Genomic DNA, 10,189 nt, shown 5'->3' on the forward strand with positions numbered 1-10,189 from the left:
GTTTACCATATTCTAAGGTAAAATTGCATGTCCCCTTGACACATTTTTTTGTTTTTTTATTTTTATTTTGCTCCCTTAAAATGTAATAATGTACTGTGTTTATGACTCTAGACCATGTTTGTTTGTTCATGATCGTTTGATCACGATTGTTGATTATGTGCTGTTTCAAATAAAGGGAAAAAAAATAATTCAAGTCTATGACAATCAATGAGCATTCTGCCCTCTTGTGGTTACTTCCCACCTAAACTTTGGACTTTTTAAGAGTCACAAGATGATTACAGGACAGAAACAGACATATTAAAGATGCAGGCCGAATAAGAATGCTCTGTTAAAGGTGGCTGGTTATTTCCTGGAGGAGGAGGAGAAGAGGAAGGTTAGAGCGTTGGTGTGGAAGCAGGTCACTACTGAAGGAAACAGCTGAAATAATTCACTTTAATATAAGCTAAAACTCAACATCAACAGTTCAGGCGAAACGTGTACATTTCTAATGAATATCTTTATGGATGTTAAAATATTGAGTGTTATAGCTGTTCAGGGGTTGTTTGTCGTTGCTTCACTTCATGACGTGTCGCCTCCTCTGCCTATAAGTGCTCAGCTGCTCTCACATTTCTGAGTCGAACCTCAGCGGCTGCACTTCCTTTCTGATGCTCTGTTTCTGTGCAGCCATGAAGGGTCACATGGGTGGATGGACTCTTCTCTGCTTAGCTGCTTTAATTCCCGGTAAGACGGGGGACGTTCATGTTTTATTTTAACTTCAGGGGGACGATTTGAARTCAGTTATCAGGTCTTTGTGTTTTCTCTAATTCTGTTCAGAAGACAGAACTTCAAATCTTTAACTTTTTTCTTATTTTTTTTTAAATTACACCAAAGTATTTATAACATAATCTAATTTAAATGAGGCTTTGTAGAATCTATCGTTGTTTAAAGTATTCCCTCACAGCTCAGTTTTGCCGGTGCTTTCACATTATCTTCTGCACACCTCAGTGATGCTCTGGTTTCCTCTCCAACACGTCGCTCGGTGGTTCAGAGGTCTTCAGTGGTCTCAGTTTCGCTCTTCCTCACTCTGTGGTTTAAGCAGTGGGTGAGATCATGAAGTCAGCTCTTTATTGTTAAGTTCTGCCGCCACAACTCAATGCACAATGCTTTTTACACGTTTAGCTGTCAGTATGTGTGTGGGGGGCTTTCTGCAGTTGTGACATTTATTCTGCAGCAGCCCCCGGGAGGGAACTTGCTGCACAAAAAGGCTTTTGCAACAAAAATATAGGAAACTACATCAAATCAGGCTCATATTGAGAACTGCAGAGTCACAAYTTAGCACTGTTTAATATTGAGCATCACAAGTTGAAATGTATAGATTTTTTTTGGGCTCCTCTCTATGATTTTGATGCAGTTATGTGCAAATATTTGCAGTGTGTATTAAAATCCAAGGTGCGAATTTACTTCATTACAAAACTCTAAATATCAAGTACTTTTTAGAATCTTAACTTTTTCTTTTATTTGTTACATTCAACACATACAAATGATACTTTTCCTTCTTTACTTTAAAATTTAACACCACATTACACACTATGTCCAGAATGGAATGAATTGAATTGTTTATGCACCCTAAAAAAATAAAAGTGTTTAATTTATTTATTCCAGCTGGTTATATTATATGGTGGACCAAAACTGACATAAATAAAAGCAGAAGTACACAAAAAGACCAATAAATAAATAAATAAATGCACTTTAAAATGCACCAATTAAATAAAAAGAACTCCACATCGTGTTTATAACTTAATTGACCTACATATTTATTTTTCCAGCTTAGTTCCAATAAATTATACATTTCAGCACATATAAATCTATACTTATTTTACTTGTACCTGTTGTGTTTATATTAAAGGATTTTAAATAAATTTTCCCACAAGTCTTTTTATTTTCATGTGTTGTTTTTACATTTCTCTGTCTCCTGTTTTTACTTTATCTCATGCATTTCTGCCTCAAAAYARTCTAAAGAAACATCAGATTCAGTCTGTYGTCGGCCGTTGCAGCAATGCTTTCTTCACATTCTGTCATTCCCCTTTGACATCACTTCCTGTTTCTTCACATGCAAATATCTCAACCACTTTTCATCTCAGCGGCATTAAAATATTTTTGCAATATGTTACCAATGTTTTCTTTTAAAAAATGCATTCATGTTGATTTAAAAAAATGATGTCACAGGTACTTTAAGGCCCATTTGTTGCCTTCGATTGCTCGGTTTAACTGAAACGTTRTTCATTTCAGTTTGGGGTCCAACTTTTCTTTATTCTGTACTTTTTAATATCTTGTTACTAAAAAGGCGTTTATAAAAAAACTTGCCTTACCTAAAATAAAAAAGAGAGACTGTGAGACGGATTGATCTGCACCTTCAACAGGTTTCCACCTTCAGAAAACCGTCGGCTCCTTCCAGTCCGACGCTCAGCTCTACAATCCTGTCCTGCAACCCACTGAGGCCATTCCCACACCTGGTACTCACAAACACAACTCAGATCTACAACCAKCATAACATAAATTTAAAATGAGCTCAAATAAAGCAGTTTATTTATGTTTTGCTCAGGAACTTACACGGTGGAAGACCTTGTTGGGAAAACATGCATCAAAGCCACCATGGGAGCAGAGTACATTATCATMGAAAAGAACGTCAGTTAAAAAAAATGTTTTCAGCAGCATGTGTTGTGTTACATCTCAGAAGGAAGTTCTGTTTCCCTCTATGTTCCTTTAGAAAARCTGGTATTTCAACCTGGAGCCGTCACTGGTTAAGATCCTCGGTTACTGTGGAGAAGAAGAAGCTCGCCTTTCTCTAACGCTGCCAGATAACTCTGCCAGTCTGCAGTTCACCTTCAGATCAGTACGGAAATAAAATCACACCACAAACTGTTTGGTTGTTCAAAATAAAAAAAATTGGGGGGAAAAATGCAACTAAAACATCTGTAACTTTTCAGATAAAATGCTTTATTTATTAATTTTAAATGTTTTTTTTATTTTTTTGTCTGCAGGAAAAACATAACTTTTATGTCACTGAGTTGACTGCTCACTTGTCTCTTCAACCAGCCTGCAATGGATGCCCCAGTAAGAGTTTTATTTGTTCAGACAAAATATTTAACCTAAAACAACCATTTTTTACATACATACATACATACATACATACATACATACATACATACATACATACATACATACATACATACATACATACATACATACATACATACATACNCATACATACATACATACATACATACATACATACATACATACATACATACATACATACATACATACATACATACATAAATAAAAATGTTTCTGTCGTCTTTCTTCTCCCTCACAGACAGAACTTATTCTGGGTCAATGACCCATGTGGAGCTTTTCAAAACAGGCAACTATGAGAGTTTCAAATGTCGATCAGAATATCTCCTTTCGGTTTCTTCGGCGCTGAGGATCAAGTTGGTTCCTCTGCAGATACAAGCCTTCAGCATCCCCAGTGGACGGTATGGTAAAGGTGGGTGAGACGATCAGGAGGAAAGCAACGTCAAACAAATAAGAATAAACTCTAAAATGGCTTATTTTTCTTTTAATGCAAAGTTTTAATTTTGCTCTTGTGGGTTTTTTTTAGAGAATGAATGTTGGACTGATTTTAAGAAACGAATCTTTCCCATCATCACTGGCTCTGTTGTGGTCGGCCTCATCCTGTGTATTGTTTTGAGCTTCCTCTTCATCAGAGATCACCAGCAAGGTTATGAAAGGCTGTAATCTTGCTGTAAAATTGGAGATTTTCTAATATAGTTTCCCATCTTCATAAATACCTGTATTTAACTCATAACTGTGTAATGTCTAATGTTGTAAATGTAAATTTTTAAGATGTTATGTATTGTTTTTACTGTTGCAAAAAACCCGGTGAGCCATGAGATTGAGGCAAAAAAAGGAAAAATAAAATATTTTTGTCAACATTTCATGTTTTTTTTAATTAAGTGTGTCTCTGCTGCCCTCCTGTGGACAACATGAAAACTGCAGAAGCAAAACTTAAAAATCAGACGTAGTATTTCATAGGAAGATAATTTAAAAACTACTTCACGGCTTCCGTAATCAAAATCAAAAATACATTTTTTTTGCAGTTCCTGGTTTCAATCTTGACAAACATTTTTTTAATACCARAACAAAACAAAACAACAACAAAAAAAAAATAGAACATTATGTTTATTGTCGCCCTCTAGTGGCAAAACTGCCTGTTTCATTTACTGCAGTTTTGATGGTATTTCTTTAATTATTCTCGCTGATATCTGCACTGCTTTAAAAGATGAATTTTAATTCAGTCAAAACTCATTACTCACTATACTTTTTTGCAGGAAAAAAAATACTTTTCAGGTTTTAGATGTTTTTCTATGTTATTATCCGTCTAACAGGGAAGTGCTGCTCTCTAGTGGTGATAATCTGTAACTACAGCATCCTCCTTCGCATCATTTTTTCTGATTGGTTAATCATAACTACGGGTCCTCGGTGAGGCCATAAATCAAACTAGTGATAAAAATAAAAGAAACACGATGTGTTTTGTAATTTCTTCGACGTAGTTTAGTCACACAGATGTTTCATGTTGATTGAGAATAATGTTTTTAATCCGTTGACGAGGAAACAGGCTATATAATCCGATTTAAATTACAGCTTCGCTTTTTTTCTCCGTTCGCCTCCACTGGTCCCAGGCTTGTTGTTAGCATCGCTAGCAGCTCGTAGCTATGGCTGCAGTTATTCTGAGTTTTCCAACACTGCACGGGCTGAGGATATTCACACAGTGAGTGCATAAATCTGACTGATCTGTTTTTTTATGAAAACAATTTCCCACTTGCAGTTTCGATGTTTATTTAGCTCAGTTTTAGCGTTAGCTTATAAGTTTGTGAGCAGTTCGCCTCCAGCTGTGCTAACAACTCAGATATGCGCAAATATCCTATTTATCTTTACTGTCACCATATCTTATTTGCACAAAAGTGATGTTTTTTCTATTGTAAATAATGTAATTCAGGATTTTTTTTTATTATACGAGGTAGAAGATGAAAAAAATGTGCAAGGTTAAATCAGACTGCAGAAGGGTAACAGTTATTCAGCTTAAATTTAGCTGCTTTTCACAGTAAATTGAATCTTTTCCACTAAGAAGGTTTTCTCCTTCCTTCAGAAAACTGTCATGGACCAGAAGAGTGAGGCATGTGTCAGGTGGTGAGTACRTTTATTATTTGAGGGCTTTTTKKTWWKRRKYMWTYCYKRKKKWWYCWRKKRMMMCMMYTTWAWTTKRAARSCMMMAAWWMMWKRAWWWWAAAAAGATGAAATTAACRTAGAGAAATTGTGTTTCCTGTGAAAATGCTAGTGTGAATGCTTCATGCTGAAAACTGCTGAAATTGAGCTGAAAATATTTAATAGGAAAAGTGTTAATACTTTGTATTAACACTTTACTTTGAAAAACTGAAAGAAGCAAAAATGCCTAACTTTGCATAAAAACTGTTAAAGGAGCACAAATCTAGCTGAAAACAGAAAACAGCTAAAAGCTAAGAGCTAAAATAGCTGAATATAGCTGAAAACCTGTAAGAAGCATAAATAACACTAGGTAGTAGAAAAAAGCAGAATAGCAGAAAGACGCAGCTCTATAGCTAAAGTAGCATAAAATAGGCTAAAGGCAGCAGGCACACGTTGAAATTAGCACCCAGATAGAGAAATTCTTGTAAAAATTTGTAAAACTAGCAGAAAAAAAATGCATATAAGTTAAAAAAGTGATAATTTAAAATGGCTAAAACAGCTGAAATTTTCAGTTAAACAGCTAAAAAGTAGCTGGATTTTTTTAATATTTAGCATAAGGAAGCATGAGAAGCACAAGTTTGCTGAACTTAACTGAAAAAAGTTGTGATAGCTACAAAAAATGTCTATTTAGCTTAGAAAAGCTAACTTTAGCTAATAGCAGCAAAACATTAGCTAAAATGTCATCAAATAGCTTGAATATAGCAGTAAGCATCTGTAAGAAGCATAAATAGCACAAAGTAGCAGAAAAAGGCACAAAAAAGCAGAACAGCAGCAGAAAGAAGCAGAATTCTAGCTGAAATAGCAGAAAAAAGCTAAAATTAGCAAAAAATGTGGCTAAAATTAGGTCAAAAACGTGAAAAAGAGCACAACCAGAACAAAATGTGTAAGGTGCTGTAAAGATTTAGAAACATTTTAGAGGATTTTAAGGATGTTGAAAACAGCTCCATTCATTTTCAGTGGCTAAAATTTATGAAGTAGCTAAAAAAAAAAAAATAGAACGCTGAAAAACCAATAGTCTTAGCACCCCTCACATGAATGAGCTGAAGGTTTTGGTATATGAATTGTTGAAATAGCACAAAAATTGTRGAACGAGTTAGATGCTGAAAAACATAATTACAGTAGTTAACAGTTATTTTTTCATTCAGTTTTTTTGTATTTKTGCTGTGCCAACGTCACCCTGCACCCCTCCAGTTATCGAGCTTTTGATTAAATCTAAACTCTGCAGGGGTGGCAAGGATCGAAAAAGTCCTGATCGCCAACCGTGGGGAGATTGCGTGTCGTGTGATGCGCACGGCGAGGAAGATGGGCGTGCGTTCTGTGGCGGTGTACAGCGACGCAGACAGACACTCCATGCATGTGGCCATGGTGAGACAATCAGAAAAAATATTCTCATCATATCTCTGACAATATGATGTTGCTTTAAATGCTTCAGTGCCAGTTTCATAAGCACAAATGATTCGTTCATTATAAACAAAAGTGGTATACATTAATATTTATTGAGAAATATAATATTTAACAATAAAGCTAGCACAACACTTGTTCTAAATATGGAATGCAAACTTTAAACATGACAAACTGACCAGGGGATCAAATGAATTGATATTGATGCATTGATGAATTGATATTTTCTCCTTGTTCTCGTTTCCAGGCAGATGAGGCCTTCCACATCGGGCCGCCTCCTTCCCAGCAGAGTTACCTCTCAATGGAGAAGGTTTTAGAAGTGGCCAAGAGGTCAGGATCACATGTGAGTAACATGACACGAGAATATTTTCCAACTCATGTTGCTTTTCATCTTAAAATCATCCTCAGGTTTATTGTTTTTTTTTTAAAGGAGACCAATTATGGGTCCTAGAAATTTTTATGGTATGTCTGTGGGCTATCCAGACCATGTTCATTCAGTTTAATGCACAAAATAATTCTCAGATAATAATATTTCCCATTTTCTAGTTCTGCCTGCTCTGACTTCCGTTCAGAAGAGCTGTTTATGTTAATGAGCTCTATTGGTAACGCCCTCCAAAAATCTKTTGACATTAACTCCGCCCTCCAAAGCCAGTGTTTACGTTAGCATGGCTAATAATAGCAGAAGCTCCGTTGTACAACTGTATACCCTGAGTCAGACCCAGAGGCAGAGTCGTGATCGCAGCTTCTTTCTTTTTTTCTCTCCCTCCTCTGCTCTGCGCTCACTCTGCATGTTGTTACCAGAGCAGGGAGCAGCAGCGGTCAAAATACCTCAGAAACTCGAACAAATAGGCTTTAACAAGGCTTTAATAAGCTAAACAATAGAGGTACAYGAGAAAACGTGTTCATAATGAACGAAAATAAATAATTTATTTGTTTGTGTCTGTGCCGGTCTCGAACTCTCTGGTTCAACACTCTACCCATTGCCTATTGGAGACTTGTTGTGAATTGAGCTGTGCATTGCACAACAACACCGTGACGGCTTTTTATACTGAGGAGGTGGGGCTTCACCCGGGTGAGGGGCTGAACGCAGGTTCCGGTGGGTTGTCGTATGGCATGTGACATCACAAAATGACGGAAGTATAAAACGTGTTGTTAATATACATTAAAAATACATTTACTTACAGTAAATATGCCCCTGGGTGCATTTCTTTGGTCCTAGGACTGTTTTTTTTAAGAAGTACATATGCAAAGTTGAGTAAAAAAACCTTTAAAAAGTGAATTTTGCACAATAGGTCCCCTTTAAATTCAATTCACTTTATTTATATAGCACCAAGTCACAACAACTGTTGTCCCAGGGCACTGTACACAAAAAAACAAAACAGTAAATCTAAAGAAGCCAGCAGACTGCGCCGAATCTTTGCTTCATCACAGTCTCCCATCTTGAGCAGCACACCAGCAGCAGAGAGGAAAATCTCCCTCTTAACAGGAAGAAATCTCCTGCAGAACCAGGCTCAGGACAGGCAGCCATCTGCCTCGACCGGCTGGGTTGAGGACAGGAAGAAGACAGTCAAACACAGAAGAACTGGTCCAGGTGCACCTTCCTCTGGAAAAGAGACAAAGAGAAAACATGTTAWAGATAGAAGTAATTATAACAAACATGTAGAGAAGAGAAACTAAAGACAAAAGCAGAGTGAGGAAATGTGCTCAGTTTGTGCTCCAGCAGTCTAAGAAATGAAGAAWAACTCAGGAAACCTAAGTCTAACTATAAGATTTATCAAAAAGGAAAGTCTTCAGTCTAATCTTAAAAGTAGACAGAGTGTCAGCCTCACTGACAGAAACTGGAAGTTGGTTCCACAAGAGAGGAGCTTGATAACTGAAAGCTCTGCCTCCCATTCTACTTTTAGAAACTCVAGGAACCACAAGTAAACCTGCAGTCTGAGAGCGAAGTGCTCTGTTAGGAAAATATGGAACAATAAGATGTTTAATATATGATGGAGCTTGGTTGTTAAGAGCTTTGTATGTTAGGAGTAAAATTTTAAATTCTATTCTGAATTTGACAGGGAGCCAGTGGAGAGAAGCTAAAACTGGAGAAATATGATCTCTCCTTYCAACTCTCATTAAAACTCTAGCAGCAGCATTTTGGATTAACTGAAGACTTCTTAAAGAGTTTTTTGGACCCAGATAATGAAGAATTACAGTAGTCCAGTCTAGACGTGATAAATGCATGAGTCAGTTTTTCTGCATCATTTTTGGACAAAATATTTCTAATTTTAGTGATATTATGCAGGTGGAACAAGGCGGTCCTGGTAACATTTTTAATGTGGAGGTTAAAAGACATATCCTGATCAAAAATAACACCAAGGTTCTTTACATTAGAACTGGAGACCAGATAAATGCCGTCCAGAGGAGGTGAAAGGCTACAAAGTTGATTCCTAAGATRTTCAGGTCCAAAAACCATAACCTCTGCAGGGTTTCCCCTACACGTAATTGATCGTGGCGCACCACCACTGCTAAATAAAAGCCGCCACACCTTCGGAATGAAGGTGTTTTTTTGTTTTTTTTAATCAACATAAAATGGGTTGACACAATCATGTCCGAGACAACCTGTTTTCGTTTTGGACAACCAGATCCCACCTCCCGGTTGTCCGGTGGACAACCAAGAAAAAARRMCYYSRWTTAAAGTTTTCCTYCGCRGGTGTTCGTCGTYGTAAAAATGAACGAGAGAAAAAAACTTRTTAAAGCCGTCCATCTAGGGACGTCTACCGTCTAACTGAYGGTTCWTTCATCCAATAAAGAGAACMAGAGTTAAARTTTTACCCAATCAGAACAGAGCAGGGCGGGTCGTAYTGTCAGACTGACAGCGCTGCCTTTTTCCTTTCTCTGTGGGTGGGGGGTTAGTTTCCCTCAGCTGAGGTGAACACCTCGCAGGAAAGCCCTCAGCGTTTCCTGGAATATTTTCCACCGAGGATTACGTCGTATTTTAAATATATTATATTTCTAAAGGCAGCTCGCAGCATTTCTCCTGCAACACTGTGTTCACGAGCACAACAAAACCGCGACTGATCACCTGACTGTTTTTAAAGTGAGGGGCAACGACTTGCAGCAACTGCACCTCCCCACCTGCAACGCGGCTCCGACCAGCCCGGGACTTCAGGGTCCATGTGTCAACCCCTTCAGACAGTTACTTGTACAATGAGCATCAAAAATCTGTAATTTGCTCAAAAAAAATCTGTATTAATCACACGCGGGTGGAGCGGAGGTGCAGGCGGACTGCAGCCGCACGAAATGGGGGGAGGGGTGTCTTTTAAAGACTTGTCTACGTTTTACTTTTATTTTTTCTAAAATCACAGAGTTCTCTGAGTCAGCTTCAGGTGCTTGTAGTTAATCACAATATCTTCTAAATTTAACCAGGTGTTTCAATACCTTTACATTACACAATAATTTTACTGGAGAAACTGTCAGTTTGGTAAAAAAAAAAACAGTA

General features: G+C 37.3%; 2 protein-coding genes across 2 annotated transcripts in view; both read left to right on the forward strand.

Annotated features, from left to right (window-relative positions):
- The first annotated feature begins 193 nt into the window (after positions 1-193).
- On the forward strand, positions 194-3,967 carry lamp3 (lysosomal associated membrane protein 3). The gene is made up of 7 exons (XM_014020561.1): positions 194-720; positions 2,400-2,492; positions 2,582-2,664; positions 2,747-2,872; positions 3,021-3,093; positions 3,356-3,526; positions 3,641-3,967. Exons 1-7 carry the CDS (start codon positions 645-647, stop codon positions 3,775-3,777), a joined length of 759 nt encoding a protein of 252 aa, XP_013876015.1. The 5' UTR covers positions 194-644; the 3' UTR covers positions 3,778-3,967.
- Positions 3,968-4,754: 787 nt separating this feature from the next.
- Positions 4,755-10,189, forward strand: part of mccc1 (methylcrotonyl-CoA carboxylase subunit) — a gene marked incomplete at its 3' end in the record, with an annotated part of 23,081 nt that continues 17,646 nt past the window's right edge. The window contains 4 exon segments of the mRNA XM_014020563.1: positions 4,755-4,810; positions 5,189-5,229; positions 6,530-6,669; positions 6,953-7,048. Of these exon segments, the coding sequence (XP_013876017.1) occupies positions 4,755-4,810; positions 5,189-5,229; positions 6,530-6,669; positions 6,953-7,048 (333 nt within the window).

This window comes from Austrofundulus limnaeus, unplaced genomic scaffold (genome assembly GCF_001266775.1).
Source record: "Austrofundulus limnaeus strain Quisiro unplaced genomic scaffold, Austrofundulus_limnaeus-1.0 Scaffold257, whole genome shotgun sequence".
In the NCBI taxonomy this organism is placed as follows: domain Eukaryota; kingdom Metazoa; phylum Chordata; class Actinopteri; order Cyprinodontiformes; family Rivulidae; genus Austrofundulus; species Austrofundulus limnaeus.